Source organism: Talaromyces marneffei, chromosome 6 (assembly GCF_009556855.1).
Source record: "Talaromyces marneffei chromosome 6, complete sequence".
In the NCBI taxonomy this organism is placed as follows: domain Eukaryota; kingdom Fungi; phylum Ascomycota; class Eurotiomycetes; order Eurotiales; family Trichocomaceae; genus Talaromyces; species Talaromyces marneffei.
The window spans coordinates 2604729-2627098 of record NC_072353.1 but is presented as its reverse complement, the minus strand read 5'-3'; the positions used below and the strand labels follow the sequence as shown (position 1 = coordinate 2627098).

General features: G+C 46.3%; 6 protein-coding genes across 6 annotated transcripts; 4 read left to right on the top strand and 2 right to left on the bottom strand.

Annotated features, from left to right (window-relative positions):
* Nucleotides 1–313: 313 nt before the first annotated feature.
* Nucleotides 314–806, bottom strand: EYB26_008446 (uncharacterized protein; the record flags this gene model as incomplete). Its single annotated transcript, XM_054267699.1, has 2 exons — nucleotides 314–576; nucleotides 662–806. The coding sequence occupies 2 exons, from the start codon at nucleotides 804–806 to the stop codon at nucleotides 314–316; spliced, it is 408 nt and encodes a 135-aa protein (XP_054123674.1).
* A 1569-nt stretch (nucleotides 807–2375) lies between these two features.
* EYB26_008445 (uncharacterized protein) lies at nucleotides 2376–5017 on the top strand (the record flags this gene model as incomplete). The annotated part of the gene is made up of 3 exons (XM_054267698.1): nucleotides 2376–3460; nucleotides 3607–3767; nucleotides 3828–5017. 3 exons carry the CDS (start codon nucleotides 2376–2378, stop codon nucleotides 5015–5017), a joined length of 2436 nt encoding a protein of 811 aa, XP_054123673.1.
* Nucleotides 5018–5464: 447 nt separating this feature from the next.
* EYB26_008444 (uncharacterized protein) lies at nucleotides 5465–6791 on the bottom strand (the record flags this gene model as incomplete). Its single annotated transcript, XM_054267697.1, has 2 exons — nucleotides 5465–6519; nucleotides 6596–6791. 2 exons carry the CDS (start codon nucleotides 6789–6791, stop codon nucleotides 5465–5467), a joined length of 1251 nt encoding a protein of 416 aa, XP_054123672.1.
* A 1906-nt stretch (nucleotides 6792–8697) lies between these two features.
* Nucleotides 8698–9341, top strand: EYB26_008443 (uncharacterized protein; the record flags this gene model as incomplete). The annotated part of the gene is made up of 3 exons (XM_054267696.1): nucleotides 8698–8710; nucleotides 8857–8876; nucleotides 8958–9341. The coding sequence occupies 3 exons, from the start codon at nucleotides 8698–8700 to the stop codon at nucleotides 9339–9341; spliced, it is 417 nt and encodes a 138-aa protein (XP_054123671.1).
* Nucleotides 9342–11909: 2568 nt separating this feature from the next.
* EYB26_008442 (uncharacterized protein) lies at nucleotides 11910–12299 on the top strand (the record flags this gene model as incomplete). Its single annotated transcript, XM_054267695.1, has 1 exon — nucleotides 11910–12299. The coding sequence occupies one exon, from the start codon at nucleotides 11910–11912 to the stop codon at nucleotides 12297–12299; it is 390 nt and encodes a 129-aa protein (XP_054123670.1).
* A 669-nt stretch (nucleotides 12300–12968) lies between these two features.
* EYB26_008441 (uncharacterized protein) lies at nucleotides 12969–16688 on the top strand (the record flags this gene model as incomplete). Its single annotated transcript, XM_054267694.1, has 2 exons — nucleotides 12969–12978; nucleotides 13033–16688. 2 exons carry the CDS (start codon nucleotides 12969–12971, stop codon nucleotides 16686–16688), a joined length of 3666 nt encoding a protein of 1221 aa, XP_054123669.1.
* Nucleotides 16689–22370: the final 5682 nt, after the last annotated feature.

Here is a 22370-nt window from a genome sequence, read left to right as displayed (position 1 = left end):
AGTTCAAGAAGGCCTTCTGTTCATTAGAACCAGATTATATTGTTTCGGCATCTGAGATGTGACAGCTTTTCAAGGTACGCATGACCAAGTTATCACTCTATCACCTGTCTCTAGACGTAGATACCTCTTCAATCGTTCTATAACTCTTATTATCGTGAAGTATGGGCCTATCTCAGGGCCAGTACATGGCAGATACATAATTCATTTCAAACTCTGCCACCTTGCCCTTCCTCGTACCCTTTAACAAGCTCATTGACTTGAGATAAAGCATACTTTTTTCGAGACAGGTCTTATACCTTTCTCTGCAACAACTTCAAACATCTCCTGCAACCAAAGCCCTACGACCAGGTAGGGCGCCCACGACCTTGATGTTGCGAAGAACCACATCGTGTGTCGACACATGGAATCCTTCCGTGGGCGTTGAAATCATCATGCAAGGACGGTGATAGCGCAGGATTTTCATTCTATATTCAAAGACCTTCTGGGTCTCGGGTAAGATCACGACTGCATCAACACCACGCTCGCGTGGAGTTTTCGCCACTCCGTCACCAATGGCATTGAGAACATCTTCGGGCTCTGTGATCCTTGCATCAAAGATTTTTGTCCCAGTTTCAAGGTCTTTTGCCAGCTGTAGAGGGCCATCTTGAGCATCAATGGCTACCACAAGGGTTGAAGTGGCGAGATGCTACACTCGCTCTTGTTCCGATCTCAAGCTTGGTAAGATCTCCCTCGTCGATGTTGTTGAATTGAGCGACATCCGGTCCATGGGCGACAATGGTACCGGCGAACTCGTGAGAGCTCACCATGGGCAAGCTACCCCCGAATTTGCCCGATGCAAAGACGGCATCTGTATGGCAATAACTGGTTGCACCGACTTGGATAAGAATTTCAAGTCCTTGCGGGGGCCCCGATGCATGAATGGCCTCAAAATTTTATGGCGAATTAAAGGTGGGGATCACTTGAGCTCTCATGCTAGAAGGGATATTGTTTCCGTGGGTGGCTGCCATGATTGGTCTTATGAACAGAGTTTGTCAGTTTCGTGCACGTACGTGTTGCGAATCAAACCCTTGTCGATGCCAGTTGACGTATCACTGAACCACAGATGCATCCTGCTGTGAGTTTGACCCTTGGATCTCAGCTCAGGATAGAAGCTATTGGGGTGTCGCCATCTCAAATGCCTCTTCTGCAACGGATCGCTAGGGACATAGATGTCTATAATGTGCTCGCAATGTACTAACTCCTAGGAAAAAAGGGTTATTTACAAAGCGCAACTTGAAGTAGTTAGTGTTGAGTATTTTCTACTCCACAGACGGGCTACCTGAGCTCCACCCAACATAACTCTAAAGCTCTCTCCATCCCAGCTGCGATCAATGAGTATTATAACTATTGTAACTGCGTGTTACATCGTGCCACTTTCCATGGAGATGTTGAACAAGTTGAGTTGACGTTTCTTAGATTCAGCTCGAAAATCCTAGAAACATCATTAAAGATTAAAGGATTAAGAAATGCCGCAACTAATGACGAACATCTACCTGAAGAAACTTGGTCATTGGCTAATATCATATGCCGCGTACTGATTAAAGCATAAACACTAGTACAGTTACGCAGTAGCCGTGAGAAACAAGATTAAAATAGAAGTAGGCTCACCAAAATGTAATTTTAAATTCATTTTTGAGATGGTGTATTATTGACGATGGTGAGGTGTTTGTATAGTGAGAGTAATCGGAAAGATTTCCCTCCTAGGGCTATGGCTTCTTCAGACCAAATTTCTCTTCTGGCAGATGTTTACATTTTGTAGTAGTGCCGATCTTACGTAGTAAGTCAACAACACTATCGCTGTAACGGCGTTACAAGTGTTGTTTTATCTGTAATATTACAGTGTTCTGCATCAGTAACGGATATTACGGACATCCGTCCTGTCATGTAAACCTTCTGTGTCACCATCCCCGCCTACTTTTTGGGAGTAAACAGTGCGTGCAAACGATGCCGACAATGACCATTTGGCAAATGCATTGGACACGGAGTGCAATTCCAGAGTCAAGAATATGGGTTCACCAAACCCTCAGCTCAGCCACGTCCCCTTCACAATTGCCTTTTACTGATCCGTCCAACACGAAAATGAATTTCGCGCGCCGCAGGATTATTCCGGTTGAGATCCATGGGGTGCCAGAAGGACTCGAAGAATTATTTATACTCGTTAAGATGCCTTCAATATCTTATTTCCGTAGTGGCATCTCTTCCTCAATAATTGCGTTTGTCCTCCATAAAACCCTGCTGCATGAAACTACGCCAGGGCTTTTTCAAACAATCAATAGGTTGAAATGATAGACTCTCAATCAATTTAAAACAGCTCAAGGCTTAGGCAACCGGAAAATATGGAGCACCTACCATTGCCCGAAGGCGTCGAACATTTCATCATCGTGCCATACGAAGCACCAAAGAAAGACTGGTATGACGGTAAAGGATTCATGAATTACCCACAACGACGTGGCTGGACAGAAGAGCAACTTCGTGGTGGAGACGATACTACAAAGGAAGATTATCTCGACACCAATGGATTCAAGACCAAGGGGAGTGAATCTGAAGTTGAGCAATTCTTCCAGACATGGCTGTTCTTCGGACAGGTGATCGAGTTCCTTCAAATCGGCGGGATTCACGTTCAGACCGAAGATTTCCTTGTGGATGCGAATATAGAGGGAGAGAACCCTGATATGCCGAAGATGGTCAATACTTCAAAGCTACCACAGCTGTTGATTCAATGGCGAAACAGACTCAGGAACAGGGGCGCTAATAACGGCAGAACATGGGCCACTTTGAGGTCAATGTTTGATATGTCAAAGTCTATTCTAGACCGGTTCTGTGTGCCAGGACATGAAAGGGAATGGCCATTGAAGCAAGAAAAGCCTCGACCATGGCCAGTTAGAGACGAAATATCTGCCACCATGATCGCCATAACCTTCTCTCTCCGCAGAGCGGCTATGGGATCAGGTTACGTAGATGATGTTGACCCACTAACACCGAAACTTCATGGTCGCTCTGAGCTGTTATCAAAACAGCTACAGCGCAAATGGTGTATTGCTGATGTTACTACTACTCTCAAAGAGCTTGCTATTGATGGCCATTACTATCTTGCCGCATCGCCTGGACTATCAAGTAAGGAGCTTGATCATCATTCCAAATGCACTGAGGAGCATTGTCTCTACGAATATGACTTAAATATCTACGTCACCCGGCATACTGGTTCTCCATGGCACCACTCTGGTTGCAAGCCTACTATACAATATGGTGGACAATTGGGACCTGAAAGGGGACAGAAAGATTGGGTCGATGCAATTGGCAAGATTATCGAAAAGGATGCCATACCGATTGCCCTATGGGTAAAAGGCCAACGCAAGCTTTGGTCCGTGGAGTATCACCTGACTGGTCATCGAAATCCAGACTATGTTGCGATCTCACATGTGTAAGTTTTGCTTCCACTTTCCATTAAAACATATATTTAAGATCCTCTTATATCCAAAAAAAAGGCGGACAAACTATGGGGTTGAGAGATTATATAGCCCAATGGATACCTAGGAAGGAGCAGGAAACGCTGACCACATTTTCTAGTTGGGCTGATGGCAAAGGCAACCCAAAAGCCAACTCTGTTCCCGAATGTCAATTGGATAAGATCACACATTTGGTTGAAAATATCCATTGGGAAGGTCGAAAGCCTATCCCCAGCAACCCAGATCTTTCTGATGGAATTGGTTTCTGGTTGGATACCATATGTAAGTTTTCATCGATCAATGTACTTACCGTGCAGAGACAAAGCTCACAGAACTTTTTAGGCGTTCCGGTAGATGACAAGCAGCTAAAGAAAAAAGCAATCGCCAACATGCGCCATGTATATTCCAGAGCCAAGGCCGTCTTGGTTCTGGACGACTGGCTTGAGCAGATTTCATCCACCTCTCCAATTCTAAAAATTGTCTCTAGGCTGTACCAGTCTAGTTGGATCAAACGATTGTGGACACATCAGGAGGGATTTCTTGCCGGGATAAGCGCTCCTGTGGTGGAGGGCGTTGAGAGAATTTCTCAGGTGTACATTCAATTCAGCGACAGATCAGTGGAATTGGATGCACTAAATCGGCAATGGGAGGCTTACAACGAACAACAAATGAATGCAGGCATATACCTGCAGTTTTCACAAGCAGCAAGTATGCGGCTACTCAGCTTGTATTCCAGATTGAAATTCATCATGTCGGGAGTCAAGGATCCGAAGGATAAATGGAAGCTCTATGCTCCCGTAGCTGATGCTATGTCTGAGCGAAAGACGTCACGACTTGCCGATGAGATAATATGCTTATCAACGATTATCAACATTGATGTCAAGCCGTTTCTAGAGCTTCCTGACAAGGATAAATCAGACGCAGAATTGGCTCAGGATAGGATGGCTCTTTTCCTGGATACATTGCATACTTTCCAAATGCAGATAGTTTTCAACAATTACCAGAGACTGGAGAAAGTTGGTTACAGGTGGGCTCCAAGGTCATTACTAAACTTCAGATTGCCTCAGTTATACCCTGGAGATGACCAAAATACATCGAACTTCCAGGTCGTCAATGGTAAAAGGGGTCTATTAGTTCAATATCCCGGGTTCTTGATACAATTCGACAATGGAAGGCCAACTTTTGGTACAAGTGACCGTGGCTGCGTTATAAATTACAATCATAGATCACTAAAAATCGTCGGGTCGAAAGTTGAGGGCGATTACTTCATTATTGAGCTGCCACCGAACAACGTCCGCTGGATTGGATCTTCCTCGCAGGTCTACGCCGTGGTGTTGTACAAGGTACCAACAAAACTTGGACAGTCTTGCGCGGCAATCGTGGGACTATCTACCTCGTCGCCTCAAAACGGGATATATGCGTTTGAGCATTGCTCGATTGCAACAGCACGAGTTGTCAACAGGCCGCCGATTTGGGTGGATGCAGTAGAAGCGCCACTTCTTGCAAGCAATACCAAGTGGTTAGTGTATTGAGTGGTTTAGGTTTAAGTGTCTTTGTCAGATCGAGGATTGATTAAAAGATTGAAATCATATTAGTCTGGAATGATAAGTTACCATTTGAGCTATTCGTCAGATTCCGCGCTATCGTATCACATTTTATTTACCTAGGTAGGTTTCAAATGTTAGACAGTCAAACGGACGCTGCATTAGGCATTGTCCCTAGGCACACGTCAAGTATTACATGAAAGTACCGTGCCGTCAATTGATATAAGATACGTTTATAAGTGAACATTCAAAACCAAGGCATATGCAAATATCACGTATGCATACAAAAGTACCGTCAGAACGGATCCAACTAGTAAATAGCATTAGAACAATCATTCCTCCCCAAATCATTACCCAATAGTGATCGTATCAAGTTCCACAACCTCATATATTGAACAAATCGACCGAAGAAAGCTTTGCCCAGCTATATGACTTTCAGCCACTCTTCACCTCAACAGATTGGACAGGCTGGGCCTTCTTCTCCTTCCACTCCGCAGCAATAGCATCCCACTCCTCGACTTCCTTCTCACGCAAATCACCCGGAAAGAAAGTACCCAACATGCTTTTGCCCAGCTTCTCATATCTCTTCTCAAGTTCCATTAGCGTGTTCATGACCTTGGCTTCACCAATAACATCAACAAATTCAAGTGGAATTCCATATGCATAGGGAGTACGCTTCCAACCCGCAACAAAGATGTTTTGAAGCATTCCAATACCTCCTACAGCAATCAAGTACCACGAGTCGTCCGTCAGACCAGATGCAGTGATTAGCAGGGCAACCCACATAATGCCCAAGACAATGACAGAAAGCTGAGAAAATAGCGAGATGGTTGGAGAGTCGACGTTGGCAAAGCCAGTTGCAAGATCCTCCAAATCCAGACCGTGTCCACCACTAATGATTGCAATCGCATGTTGAGCTCCGTTGCCGCGTGTCATGACAAGGTTCTTATTGGTTCGACCATCCAGACGTCGACAAGCCCATTTTTCTACTTTCCATTGCTGGAGGGCTCCGGTGAAGTAACAGAGGATAGTAGCGCCGCCAGTAACCAACAATACTCCCCAATCTCCCGACAGGCCCAAGGGTATACAGGCAACTCCCAACTGGATAATGGTGACAATAAGCCCGGACCAGTGGAGTATATCATGACCAGGTTCACCATGCGCCAATGTCTCGCTAGGCTTCCAAATGCTAACCACCAGTCCAGCCTGCGCAGGGCGAGGCACTGTGATGTTCGATCCAGGGTGCTCTCGATTCTCTTTTTCTTGCTCGAATTTCCATCGAGCCTGAATCAGAGACTCGGTTTTGTCTGCGACGGGTTTTCCCATCCAATACTCATAGTCGCGCATCATGCGTCCGAGTACCCATGAATTGTTTCCGCGGACGTAGCCATTCTTTCCATTGATGATGCTGCATCCAGTATCAGCACTGGGCATAAGTCTGTACTCTCCGAGAGCGGCGCAGACACAGGCCGTTGCATAAGACACCCAACCTAAGCAAACCATATCAGCGTAAGTCACAGCAACACAGTCAATCTCCAATTTTCGTTAGTATATAGAGGTACGTACCAAACGAAAAGGCCACGGGCGTAATCCAACCGCCAGCCAGCTGTGCAAGAGCGCGATTGATCAAATCTCCTCCCAGCAGGAGAAGAATGGTAAAGGCATAGTTCGACGGTTGCGACCACTCCTGGGAAAAAGCCTCCGACGTGGCGCTGGTGTTGAAGTCCCGACGTTGAAAAATAAAATCAAGCATTGGAGGCATTGCGGCTTGTCGAATTGGGCTTTATAGTTTTCTTTCTCCTCAATGGTTTCAAGGTTGGTTGAGGAGGTTCAGCTGCTGTATAAGTGTTTTTTTCAATGACTTCGTATCTCCAAGGGCTGGGCTGATTTCCTCTTTCCTAGGGAAGTTTCATAGATCCTTCGGCGAGAAAACCGAACTATTTTTGACGAGTGTCAAACGTAAACAAAAATAGATTGTCCGATAATGTACCAAAAGGCTACCCTACCGATACTCTGCTACGCTAGTATAGTTGATAGTAGTTCATGCAGATGCTGAAGCAAGTGTTTACAAAACTTCTGGACTTGAACGCTTTCCGAAGCGGTGAAACAGACTAGAGGTAGCTGGCTGTTCAGCCTCGCACTAAAGAGAGTTTATTTAATTATTGTCGTATACGGAGTAGCGTATATTAGTTATCATGCATGTCGATATTGTATAGGCAATACGGCTATAGATACGGCACTAATATGCCAGATTTACAGCCGTTACGAGATTCATCCATACGATGTAAAATTGATTACGATACATGACAAGCTAATCAATGAGGCGAATTAGTAGGGTAGGCCTAGTATTTGATCATAGCCTAGATCCTTGAAAAGTACTACATAAAGCGAATGGATTTATGACATGCATACTATCAATCTAGACCATCATGTGGGTTTTTTGTACTAAAAATGCAACCATGGAGAATACCTAAGAAGGTACGCTCAGAGGAGCTTGTCATCCGCTGTAAAGCTCACCATCATTATCATTATCGCTCATCAACATACTCCGGCTACCTAGTCATACGATTCTGCAGGTTAAGAACTTCGTCGTCAACCATAAAAGTCTCATCACGTCGACCGTGTATGGTCTAGCCATCTTTCAACATAGGGGTTGAACCATCTGAACCGCTTCGAGGACAAAACATGTTGTATTTAGAAATCATCCGAGTATCGGCAACCCGACATTCGATGATCTCTTTGCATTTACCAACAGAAGGGCGTTGAAATCGTTGCCGGGGGACATTGTAAGGCAGAATGTCTCAAACTTGTCAACGTCAGCTCCATAGCAGTTGCCAATATCGACGACATTTTCAGCCTGCTTAACGGTGGGCACTGTAATGACGCATTCTTTGGTCGAACGAAGGGCATTAAATGTGGGATCCCACTGTCCTACTATGACTGCGAAAAGAGGTGGTTCGTGCTACATGGCTAGCCATCTGGAAGCCGCCATGCCACGACACTTGGGACTCCATCTTTGTCTCTGGTGGTTATCAATATGAAAGGACCGGGTTCGAGAATTCAGTGCACTTTACTGATGGGATAGTGCGCCATTGATATAGCCAACAGTGCAATGTGAGGTCTTTCAAGGGGTCAAATCTAGCTTTACTAAGTTAGAATAATGACATCAGCGAAAACGATAGACAATTTCTCACATTACTCGATGCTAGTCTCTTGTCGGTTCTCGCTGTCAAGTACAAGGCCTCATATCCACCGCTAGACAATGCAAGTGTTCCTAGTCGACATAGCTATCATTTTCCGACGAAGACATGGCTTCTCAATTGACATCGATTGCCCACTCCGAGAACGATGCAATGGACGGAGTACTCAAGCCATTGGTGGCAACGTGGTTTGAGATGAGTGCCAACGTGCGAACTATATCACAAGCATGCCCTAATCCCTAAGCCCTGAAAAAGGAGAGAAGAAAGACAAAAGAGAAGAGAGGAGCCTGGATGAGTATTGAGGCCCGTATTGAGACGGCGCTCGGAAAAACAACCCCCGGCCTCATACCGGTCATCTTCTAAGGTGATTGGTAAAATGCCCTTTTAGTGGTAAAATACCCGCCACTAGCAGCCGTGGCGGGTAATGGAAAACAACTCCGATACGGGCTTCCATCCTGTTTCGTTACGATGGAGTCTCTCTGTGAGGGATGGACCAATGACTCGTTCCGGTGCTTAACCTGCCCTCGACCAAGGATTAAACACACACCCATTCTTTGTCCAAACATGCCACCACGCCTGATTCCTTATTCTCTCGTCTGAAATGGCCATTGCCTTCTTGAAGCCTAGCGTCTGGTACACTCCACTCGGTATTTCGTGTCTATCCACTACGTAATGTGATTCCCATCAACCTTATCTGAACTGACTCCATTCTTCTCCACCCGACACAGCCGGCATTCCAGCACTGCCAGATAAATAGCAGACTATCACCTACCAAAGCGCCTCTCAATCTACACCATAGTGACTACTTCGCTGCGCCGATGGCTCCTATCAACCGTCGGAACAGACATCATTGTCGGGCTTGCAACAACGACAGTGCCCCGCCGAGCACCCAAGACGCACGCGATGCAGATACAGTCGCACTGAAACTGGCTCAAGACGAGCTGCAAGTCGTCTATCAATCCGTTGAACAACTGCTGAATATGATGAGAACCGGAAGCGCTCAACAACTCGAACCCCTTTTCGCAGCTGCCCAAAGTGGCGCCTCGCAAGACGACATTTTGGCCGTGGTCAGACAGTACACCCAAGGCGTGGAGGTGGCGCAATCGAAATAGACAAGATACGGAAATGCGGGCAGGTTGCTTAGCCATTGATTGATTTTTTGGATTTTTTTCCTACTTCTGGCGTCAGTTGTCAGTTTATCCTCGTCAAGCGACTCGATCGGGCCACAGGAGTTTGCTTGAAGCAGAGACACCTTCTTTAAAGACCCCTTCTTCAGTAAACGGGAACGGGGAGGGTCCTCCATTTGATTGTACGAACAAGTGGTATACGACGGACGTTACAGAATCAATTTCGGTGTATCCGTGTTATGGTGTCCGTCGGGAATATGCTCTTTCTGTACTGGTTGTCGATACGTCGTGGCCTTTTTTTTTTTTTTTTTTTTTTCGTGCTGCGAAGGAAAGATCACGTAATAAAAATACGATAACTAACTATTTAACTATCTCGCTGCATTTGGCTCCTGTGTCTCTCATTGGCTATCCTAGAATGGCAACGTGCGTGTACTTTAAGACCCGTGTTTAATGAGTTCGGAAATCTACATCACAAGCCTATTACCTGGCGCCAAGAATGGGGTTGCCCTAGATGGTTTGTCAGGACCATAAGCATCTGCCATCTGCCTGCATTCCGCCATTCCCTCAACCATTTCAACCTTGGAAGTGATCCGGAAAAGAGTGGCGGTGGCACGGGGCTCTGCGCAAGATCCACTCATGGGGGTTCAAGCTTCAATGGCCGCCGAGATTGGACTTGACGATGTGCCCAGGTGCCGAATACCAAAGTGAACTCATCGATCGGAATACAAGTTCAAAGAATCTGCGTTCAGATCTCATGATCTCTCGATAAACCGGATCTTGCTAATAAGACGGCTACGTTACAACATACTGCGACCGCATTGGTTAGATTTAAACGGGGCAGCTACATGGAAATGGGCATGGAGGACAACTGGTCAATGAAAGAAAGCATGCTTGATCAGCAAGCAGGTGTAACCAAATATCTCCCTCTTTCTGATGCATCAAACGGAAGTTCCTTGACAAAGATGGGACTCGATGTCTCATATCGTTCCTATGACCACCGCATATTGATCCAGAAGCATGCTTTCGGATTTGCGGACCGAGAGAGGATCTAATCTCCCAAGACTATCGACCATTCTAGCAAATCGGGTTTTGCATCACATCTGTTCTTGCATGTACAGAGTCCAGACTCCAGAGAGTCAGAGACCCTAAAGAGTGGCTTAGTTTTGGGAAACAATCCACTCAAGAATCCGTGCACACCCCCATCCATCCACACCCCTAAGTTATCTAATAAGGAGATATTTTCATATAGAACCCAATTCCCGTTGCGGAGTAGTTAGTTTTTAGAAAGATTATAAGCATCTAAAACAGTTTAAGCTGAGCAGACGAGTAAGTGCTGCTCTTTCTCGGACAAACATTAAACCGGCGGTCAAGAGTTCCTCGGACGGGCCTTCTATAAAAACCCCGTGTGGGAGAACGGTTTGTGAGAAGACAAATTACTCCGTACATGAGGTATAAGTATCCAAACCCTAATAACCCTAAGAGAGAGTACTCTATATCTTATTTAGGCATAGTAAGCTCAGGGGGTTCTATCCCACGCAGAATAAGCAACTCACTTAGATGCACGATCCAACTCCTGAAAGTCTTTCATATGTACTCCGTACGGAGTAGTCACCTCAAAAAAAAGGACGAGTCCGACTAAAAAGAGTCGTGATTACTTTCTGCATGCAATAGTCAGCCTAAGTGTGTGACAACAATGGAGAAGCGTACATGTAGAAAAGCTACTTATCGCACTACCGATAAGTCGATAACCCTACTCCGTATTTGAGCCAACACCCGACAAAAGCCGTCGCATCCATCTGCAAGGACATATTAGTAGTTCACGGACACAGAAAATCCTGGACTTTTATCTTCTTGGTGGCGATGGCCCTAGCAATGTCTATTTTTCATGCAAAGTCGGTTTTGCTGACCTGATTGGCTGTGAAAATACCTCGAGTCACGATAGCTAGTGGTTAGTGGGTGTGATCAAGCAGCGATGGTTGCGTCTGCCCGGCGCTTACCAGCCCCTCAACACTTTTCAAGCCCCATTGATTGGGTTGTCACATCACAATCCCCCATCACCATGCACTACGAGCAGCAATTCGAGACCAACGGCTTGTGTGATATTCTTTTCAAAGTGAAGAACAAGGGGAGGTGAGAGTCTACCCCGCTCCTCGACTCTTCAGCACCGTCTCTCCATCATGAGTATATAGCCGCTGTCAACGTACCCCCTTCGCCGTTCTTGCATGTCTACTGTTTCATCAGTTACTATTTTTTCCTTTACGTTACTTTTGTCTTTTCTCTTTTCGTCTCTTTTCTAATACACGTAAAGATTGGCTGGTCCAGTCGTCCATATACAAAATAAAAACAACACAATTCAACACCACAACAATCCCTCCTTTCTGAATCCCCAAGAGTTATCTGTGTGATCTCTTCCAAGGAATACATTTGTTGATCAAATCGTACTTCTTAATTTTTATACTACACTTTTGATCTGAGTTTCCCTGGTGGATAATTCAGAGAATACACATTATAAATCCCAATCTTGTCAATTTTTGTCATCGAAACAAAGCAAAAATGTACGCCGCACGCTCAGCCAAGCCAAAGCTGTCTCTCAGCATCTCCACTGCGACCACCACAACTCGTCCAGCTCTGTCTTTGCGATCACCAGGCCCCATGCCACGGACTCCTGTTTCTCCATCACCTCTCAGCCCAGTCTACACTGCTGCTCGAGACTTCAGCAAACAGACTGTCCCCATGTACTCCTACACCAATTCCAGCTCAGCCAAGAGCATTCTGAAGAAGGGATCTACATCTTCCGCCTCGTCGCGATCAAGCGGCAAGGCAATTCACTTCCAGAGCACGCCTACTGTGTACTGTGTGACCCCAATTGAGAACAAAGACGAATACTACGGGGGCTATGTCAAGATGTCGCGCGACGAGCGACGATGGGGAGCCAGGTCTTGAAGTCCAGACAAGAGACTTGAAATTTCTACTTGACAACCGATATTTTTCCAAAAAATACTCGATATAAACCTCAACACCCAGACTCGGTTTGCGTCATCCATTTTCCACCACCGCATCCGGCTTCGAGTGAAGTAGATTCACATCGGAAAAAAAGTCACTGTCTCTCTTTAGAGGGCTTCGAGGACATTGCTATACTGATGAAGGAAAGGATTTATGACGGGCACTGTCCCTTTGGATACAGTAATAATGTATATAGTGCAGTTTAATGATAAACCGAAGACGCCAGGTACTTCCTGACTTTACTTTTGATGTTGTGTCCTGTGTAAGATTCCAAGCATGTAGTACCGTCGTAAGCTGAACCAACCGATAGAAATGATCTTATCTTATCGGGTACGGAGCAGAAATGGATGTTATGCTGTGCCGTAACGTTATGTCACGTGGTGTATATTAGTCAGCCACTGCTTGGACGACCGCGGCGATTTGAGACGAAAATTGCGCGCCGACCTCACATCAACATTCATCACCAAGCCATCCAGCAACCCGATCCAGCAACCCGATCCAGTCAACGTCGCACAGCCGCTGTCGACGTTACCACGCTGAATGTAGCGTTCTCAATTTGATATACAGCTCTGAACTTCGCTTGGGTCACTTCGCAGTCATACACCAAACATGTCTGACTGTACGACCTCCTCTCCCATCCCAATCTCATGTAACATGCTAACAACCAACACAGCCGACTTTGAGCAGGTCAGACGGCTCCAAGCCGAGCGAAATGCTCTCGCTGCTGCCAAAAAAGGTTCAAAAACCTTCGACCCATCCAGTCAGCGCACTGACTTTTCCACAAAGGCCTCCCTGACTGAAAGTTTTGATACCGACCTCTACGAACGCAATGGCGTCGATAAGTATTCTGGCTACAATACCTCCATCCCAGTTGATGGCGATGAGGATATGGAGGATGCAGATACAGGACATCGATTGGTCGGTCAGTATACAGCTAGCAGGGACCTGATCAATGAAATGGCAAGTGGCAACGGTGTTGAGGAGGAGGATATCTTACTTGGTCGCGAAAAGTCTGCTAGAATTGCCGACCGAGAGAGCGATTACCAGAAACGTCGATTCAATCGTGGTCCGCTCACTCCGACGCGAGCTGATCCATTCGCTGCGAATGCGCATGCCAATGTCGAGGCCGAGGGCCAGACTTATCGAGAAGTCATGGCGCTTCGCGAGCTTGAGAAAGAAGAAGAGCGTGTTCAGAAGCTCATCAGTGAGAAGCGGGCCGCAGGTGAAAGTGTTGAATACCAAGCCACCTTGGAAGATGAGGCTGACAAAGAGAATATCGATGCTGGCTCGACCGTCACCGTCGCCGCTGGTCGCAAGAGAAAGCAACGATGGGATGCCGCTTCGGAGGAAACTGCTGCTGCCGCTGCCGAGGAGGAAAATACAATAGCTGCCAAGAAGTCGCGATGGGATCAGACTCCTGCTGTACCTACACTAGACGAACAAGCTCCTAAGCGACGCTCTCGTTGGGATCAAGCACCAGCTGCGCCAGCTGTTGGCGCAACCCCCGTCGGTCAGCCAGGCCTTGCGACGCCGGCGCATCCATCGATGGGCGTAGCACCACTCGGAGTAGATCTTGGTCGCAATGTTGTGTGGACGGACGAGGAATTGGACATGATGCTTCCTACCGAAGGATATCAAGTTCTCCAGCCTCCACCGGGTTATGAACCTATTAGGAATCCTGCACGAAAGCTCACGGCCACTCCTGCTGCTATACCTAGCGCAAGCGGATATGGAGGTTTCATGATGCAAGAACCCGAGAGTGCGCGCACTCTTGGTAAACAACTTCCAACGGATATTCCTGGAGTGGGCGATCTTCAGTTCTTCAAAGCTGAGGATATGGCATACTTTGGAAAATTGGTTGACGGCGCAGATGAAAACAGCCTGTCAGTTGAGGAATTGAAGGAAAGGAAGATTATGAGACTCTTGCTCAAAGTCAAGAACGGAACTCCTCCTATGCGTAAAACAGCTCTTCGTCAACTTACCGACAATGCTCGCCAATTTGGAGCTGGTGCACTTTTCAATCAGATTCTTCCGCTGTTGATGGAGAAATCGCTTGAGGATCAGGAACGTCATTTGCTGGTCAAAGTTATCGATCGTGTCCTTTACAAGCTTGACGATCTTGTTCGGCCATATACCCACAAGATTCTCGTTGTTATTGAACCTTTGCTTATCGACCAAGACTACTATGCACGTGTAGAAGGTCGTGAAATTATTTCCAATCTGGCCAAAGCCGCAGGTCTTGCACATATGATCAGTACTATGCGTCCAGATATCGATCATGTTGACGAATACGTGAGAAACACAACTGCAAGAGCGTTTGCTGTTGTTGCCTCTGCTCTGGGTATACCAGCTTTGCTCCCATTCTTGCGTGCTGTCTGTCGCAGTAAAAAGTCATGGCAGGCTCGACACACTGGAGTCAAGATTGTCCAGCAAATTCCCATTCTTATGGGTTGTGCTATTTTGCCTCATTTGAAAGGGCTGGTTGATTGTATTGCAGACAACCTCAGCGACGAACAAGCCAAGGTTAGAACAGTTACCAGTTTGGCCATCGCTGCATTAGCTGAGGCGGCCAACCCTTATGGTATTGAAAGCTTTGACGACATTCTCAACCCTTTGTGGACAGGCGCTCGCAAGCAACGTGGAAAGGGCCTTGCTGGATTCTTGAAAGCTGTCGGATACATCATCCCTCTGATGGATGAAGAGTATGCCAACTACTACACTAGCCAGATCATGGAGATTCTGCTCCGAGAGTTCTCTTCTCCAGACGAAGAAATGAAAAAGGTTGTGCTGAAGGTGGTGTCACAGTGTGCCCAGACCGATGGTGTTACAGCGCAATATTTGAAGGAGAATGTCCTTCAAGATTTCTTCAAGAGCTTCTGGGTTAGGCGCATGGCATTAGATAAGCGCAACTACCGTCAAGTCGTTGAGACCACGGTTGACCTTGGTCAGAAAGTTGGTGTGGGCGAGATTTTGGAGCGTATCGTCAACAATCTCAAGGACGAAAGCGAGGCTTACCGAAAAATGACTGTGGAGACGGTCGAAAAGTTGATCGCTTCTTTGGGCGCAGCTGATATCTCTGAGCGACTGGAGGAACGACTTATCGACGGTGTTTTACTAGCATTCCAAGAACAGAGTGTTGAGGATATTGTGATCTTGAACGGTTTCGGCACAGTCGTCAATGCTCTTGGAACCAGATGCAAACCATACCTTCCACAGATTGTCTCTACTATTTTGTGGCGATTGAACCACAAGTCTGCCACGGTTCGTCAACAAGCCGCCGATCTCGTTTCCCGAATCACCATGGTTATGAAGCAGTGCGGCGAGGATGCTCTTATGGGCAAGCTCAGTGTTTTGCTATATGAATATCTTGGCGAAGAATACCCCGAAGTGCTTGGTTCTATCCTCGGTGCTTTACGATCGATTGTCACCGTGGTAGGTATCAATCAGATGCAACCTCCTATTCGTGACCTCCTCCCCCGCCTTACTCCTATTCTTCGCAATCGACATGAAAAGGTACAAGAAAACACGATTGATCTGGTCGGTCGTATCGCAGATCGTGGACCAGAATCCGTCAATGCTCGCGAATGGATGCGTATCTGTTTCGAGTTGCTGGATATGCTCAAGGCTCATAAGAAGGGTATCCGTCGTGCGGCCAACAACACATTCGGTTTCATTGCCAAGGCCATTGGTCCGCAAGATGTTCTTGCGACTCTACTCAACAATCTGCGAGTCCAGGAACGTCAATCACGAGTGTGCACGGCCGTCGCCATTGGTATCGTTGCCGAAACTTGCGCTCCATTCACCGTCCTCCCAGCCCTAATGAACGAATACCGCGTCCCCGAACTCAATGTTCAAAACGGTGTTCTCAAAGCCATGTCTTTTTTGTTTGAATACATTGGCGAAATGGCCAAAGACTACGTCTACGCCGTTACCCCCTTACTCGAAGACGCTCTGATTGACCGCGACCAAGTTCACCGTCAAACCGCGGCCAGCGTCGTCAAACACATCGCGCTCGGCGTCGTCGGTCTAGGCTGCGAAGACGCAATGGTCCATTTACTCAACTTGCTATACCCCAACATCTTCGAAACGAGCCCGCACGTCATTGACCGTATCATCGAAGCCATCGACGCAATCCGCATGGCCGTCGGAACGGGTGTAGTCATGAACTACGTCTGGGCCGGCCTGTTCCACCCTGCGCGCAAAGTGCGTGTCCCCTATTGGCGATTGTATAATGATGCGTATGTGCAGAGCGCGGATGCGATGGTGCCTTATTATCCGGATCTGGAGCACGACGGTGTCTCGCGCGCGGAGCTTTCGATTGTGATTTAGTTTGCGTTTGGGAGATGAGATATAAGATATGAGATATTCATTTGTGTGTCGCACGCAGTATGGGATAGTTTCGGCGCTTGGCGGTTATTGGTACTCTTTTAGTTGAACGATGATGTATACTACAAGTCTTTTTTTGCCTGATTCTAGATAATACCAGCCTACTTACTAGATTGATGGGAAACGTTGGTTTGAGACTTTCTTATTCTTCGTTATGTAGGTAGGAGATGTGATGCTATTCCATTGTCACATTTTCTCTGCTTATCTATTAGCTAGGTGAGGCGGCATACATATATATATATATATATATACAACTTTGATATCCAAGTGATGATACCTTCCTCCAGAGGACATGGAACATACCATCCACCAATAGAATCCCTTGTGATGCGATGAGAATGTCCCCTATCTTCCAGACACACCCCTGAACGTCACCTGGTTGTTCCTTGAATATTATTAATGGACTGCCAGGTGGCGTTGTTTGTACGTAGCTTCCAAGGTTCATTACCATGACAACTAAGAATATGATGTCACAGCTGCCCTCCACTCTGACGTTGTGGTATCTACTTGTTGGGCAGTGCATACCAAGGGTGTGTTCACGACCATGTGCTGGGACGATCCATGGATATATATTATAATACAGACATCCTGGAACCCGTCCCTACTAGATACGCACTAACTTGGTACTGGCGCTGCTCCTGACATGTTGACGATGAGGTCAGCAAAAGAATGAACTAGATAGTACCTAACTTAACTAGTTATCTGCTGTAAGCCAAGCCAGTCGAGTCAGACACCCTACGGAGTGTGGTCAATGGCTCAATATCGGCATCTGAGACAATGGACCCGACACACTCCCGACTTTCGTGAAGTTTCTTCAGTATGTATGCACTCTCTTTTTTCTCCGTGCGTGGTAGCTCTGTTTTCCGTTCCCCCCACCCCCTCCCCTGAATCGAATCCTGCACTGCGACGGCGGCATGCGATGGGATAGTTCACTAGAGCATGCTAGTTATACTTGATTGCAAAACCAGTGCGCGCTTCTACTCACTTCGATTGTTTCTGAACCTCGATAGGCAATGTGGGGCTAGTCCATATTCATGAATTATTCCGAGCCCCTTCTTGGGTCTCAGTAATGAGACGGTATGGAAGGTTTCTGACAGACGTTATTTTACGGCTATCCCGGATACGGTTATTGCAGCGCATAAATCCACTCAGCTGCTCTCATTGGATATCAACCGGTCCTCATTACAAGGATTTGCCAAGAGGCCTCCTTACTAAAATAGCGCGCACAGTTCTACTGTTACGAAACCAATCACCTGCATATGCTACGCGATATAAGAAACAGACCGGAAGGAACGATTGGACAACAGAAACGGAAAACCCAAGAAAGATAATTGGACTACATAAATCACGTGACCAAAGATATACTCGAAACCACAAAGACACCGATAAGATACGAAGTATATCTTATGAAGGAACGTGATTGGATAGTATATTATATACTTGCTATGGGATACTCAGGAATGAGTATAAAGTATATAATATAAAATATACGGAACAGGGAGGACTGGATATATAAGGACACTCATTCACCATCATGTATTTAGTTCTTCATAGTTCTTTGAGATAAGTCACTTGAATACATACAACAGTGAGAGTCAGCAAGGCATTCTAACTCGTACGGGCACCAGGTTGTACGGGGGATCTCTTCTATCTTAGTTACGTTTAAGACTTCCAGACACCAGTTCGACTATTGTTACTTTGTTTACTCAAGCCACTCTATCGACGATTATCAAGGAACCTTTGTGTGGTTCAACCAAGCCTAGCGTACAACGCTGTTTAACTAAGGCAGATCCAGGTCCGTGACACGCGCACTGGTTTTGCAATCAAGTGTACATACTTGTCATTTAGAAATTAGGTTTTTTTTTTTGGTCTGTCGAGGGGTTGGTTACATGACACATGCTTGTGGACGACGACGCATACGCCTATGATGTCATGCCCCAAGACCAACATTCCTTCCATTGTTCTCGCTCTCTGATTGGCCAGCAGCGACTTGGTGTTCTATTGGCTGGGTTGAGTTGGGGTCAATTGACAATACTACCGTAGGTACAGACTTCGTTAAGTTTTCGTTAAGTTACAGAGCAACTTCACCTAACTTATGCCTTGCTTCGATGTCAGCCTGAGAAGTCCGAGCACTTGGCTTGGTCTGTCTTTCCTTTCAAAGTTTCCAAGCTCCGTACTCCGTTCTCTTAGCACAGACTCATCTTAGGAACATTAAAATTGAGGTCGCCGAATCGGCGAGTGGATCGCACTATTATAGCACGCCCCCCCCCCCCCCATACTACGTCTAACCTTATGGCACCGTCAGCATCTTCGCAAACCCATACTCCATAATCCATATTCCCTCCTCCTTATCGTGAATCCAATCTGTGGTTCACTGGGTACTGGGTCTCAAGAACAAGAAATATCAACGGCGTGTTTCATGTTGAGTGGCGAGTGGAGCAGGGTCTGCCGTCCATCTGTAGCATGTATGTGAGGCACACTGTAGTATGCGTGTATGTGTATGCAGTGCTACTGCAATCATGTAACTTACGGAGTAACTTAAGCATGTTTGTTATTAGTCACTGCAAGTTAACTAAGTTAACTAAGTCAACTAAGTCAAGTCAAAAATTAAATATTAAATATAAACAATAACTAACTTATCAAGATTACTCGTAGTAAGTCTGGTAAGGCGTTGTTGCAGGGTCATTACTTGTACCATCAGGATATTATTCTCCGGGGGAAGAGATGCGTACTGAAGTCAAAGACGCTGCTGGTGAGTCGTGACTGGACTCCAACTTTGAGGTAGGTGGAGAAAAGAGTATTGACCGAATCAGGCATAAATTGGAACCCCAGGCACACACACACACACACACACATATGGACTATGGAGTACACACGTATGGAGAACACACACACAGAATCCACGCTCAGGGTTTGGTTTGGCCTCCCCCACACACGGCCCAGCAGCGTTTATGAGTCAATCGCTGCGTTGCAGTCGTGACTGAACTCAGGAGTTCGCGGCACACAAAGCCGATCCGGCAGAGAAGGAAGTACGTATTGTGTATGAATGTACGTACTGGGTAAAGTGGTAAACTCCATAACTACTCAGATCTAGTTAACTTGATTTGGAAGATGGTCTTTTGAGCTTTTGCGAGTACGTACGTACAAGTCACCTGTGATCTACCGTGGCGGGCTAAAGGATTAGACCATCTGCAACTATTGACTAGCAAACCATAGCCTTATGATTATTGCTTTTTTTTTTTTGTTGGTTTGGTCGTTGCTTTTTTACGCTACTGCGAGTACATCGAGTATTGATAATTGAACAAGAGGATATCAGATGTAAATGTAACTACAGGAGATAGTGTCGTCAAACAATCAAGGTGATGCCTGCTGCATATGCAGCACCTCTGTCTCTTCTGTACATGTGCCCGACCAATCCACGACAGGTGCTGCTTGAGCCTGCATATGCGTTAAAGAGCGGTGAAAGCCGAGTTGTCCAATGAATTAGATTACTGTACGGGGTACTCAGAAAATTGCTTGCCTCCTCTACTCCTCCTCCTCCTCCTACTACTACGTATGAGTGCAGTTAAACTCGGCTTCATATGAAAGTGTTCTTTTTTTTTTTTTTTTTTTTTTTTCTCCCTCGGCTCTCCCCCAACTTGCCCACTTGCCAACAATCAAAGTTTCCGAAAGATCAAGGTTCGCCCTAATCTCCAATTCATCAATCTAATCTATTTGAATTTTGTGCTCCTACCTTATACTCTTACCTCTTACAGAGTATGAACTACTCGTAGTCGCGGCTAGTCAGTTCGACTTGTGTAATGTACAAGTTGGGTCAGTGGTAGCCCCTCCACCGCGCCAAGACAAGACTATGGTTCCCTCCAAAGAGGGAAGTTAAATGTCAGAATTGGGAATTGGTTTGGGCAAAAAGAAAAGAAAAGAAAAGAAAAAGAATTTGAGTTTTCCCGACAATAGGGGTAGGGCACACAATCTTAATTCAACGATCGTGGACTCCGTAAAAAGAGGGTGCACGGTGGAGCGCCACAAAAATTTAGTTTAATTGTTTTTTGCTCGAGTGTAGACCCTTTTTGGTCTACTCTGGAGGAACTAAGTATTGCTCGGGATTGATTTATCACGGCAGACAGATTAAATGCCGTGTCTGCCCTAACTTACCTTACATAGAGTACGTACGTAGTAACCAAGTACGACGTAAGTTACCTGGTCGAAAGCGTCGCAACAGAATTGCATAATTTCATTAAGTTAGTTACATACACCACATCGTCGCAAAACACAGCTCCGACAATCCGATAACAACCGTTGCAGTTGCATCGATTTACAGATTACAGATTTGCAGATCGACTTCACAGTTCAGATCAAGATGGATCAGCCTGCGTTGACAGGGATCGCCGGGGGGCGGATTTTCAGGAACACACGCTGTGATCTGCGACCGCGGCGATCAAACATGTTGTGGACGTTGAAACGGTGTTTCAGGGAATATTAATAATTACGCAGTATTGCGCGGAGTACAATATTGAATTATTAATTAATGTATTTGATAGTTAACTAACTACTACTACGTAGTGTGGAAGACGTGGGATAATTAACTTAGTTACCTATAATGTCGACGAGCTAAGACTTCCTATTCGGAGCATTACATTGATCCATGGATAGCGAGGGGAGGGACAGCTCCACCAGTTCCGTGCCCAAGCTCCGGGAGAACCAGGACCAGCAACTACCGCACCGCACTGTATCCATTGTTATCCAAAGTTCCAACTCACCTGGACTGGACAACCGTTACAAACTTGAAGTTGAAGGATCCGTGCCCTCCAGAATCTTGTCTTGTCAATAAGATTACTTCTCACTTCTTACTTCGAGTTTCGTGGCAGTGCCGCTGACAACGCTCATTCGCTTAACTACGCAGTCGAAGATGTGACAAGCATTTTTTTGGCTGTGATGCCAAGACGTGGCTTACCTGCGTCTTGTCTCGTTCAGTTGGCTCCGGCTTCCCTGGTTTGTCCTAGCGCCATACCATCACGGCTGCCCAAATGGAGTAGGAAGTGGAACGAGTGAGTTTGTGAGAGCTACTCGTAGGACTATGGAGTCAGCCTTCTCGAAATTCTTTGGGATGTTTCGTAGATTGAGAGCATTCAGGTTTCAGGCAAGGAGATGCGACGCTTCGTCATCACATAGTTTACATGCAACACTTAATACTAACTAAGCTTCCGACATTTTAGCAAGAAACTTGTATCAAAGGACCGTCCCCCCGGCATTGCCCTGCGGAGTACGGTACGCAGTTATAGGCACTCCATACTGTCCAGGTGTCATGTCATGTCAACGGATCTACATGTACCTACCTACCCCTGACCCACGCTCCTTACATGATCCGGTCCCTGTCCATCTCTTGACTTGGCAACCAGAAACCCCATCAGACTATCAAGATACCATTGCTTTTGTTTCATCTGCCGTCAACAAAAAAAAAAAAAAAAAAAGTACGTACTGTGGTGGTAACCAGTGACCGGCGACCAGTGACCACATATTTTTGATTCTTAAAAAAGCCACAGCCCCCGTGGCGGGGCGACCGAATCCATTCGTCTGCATGGTGGCGGCAGATCAGGGTTGAGGGATTGTCGATGAGGGCTTGTTTCA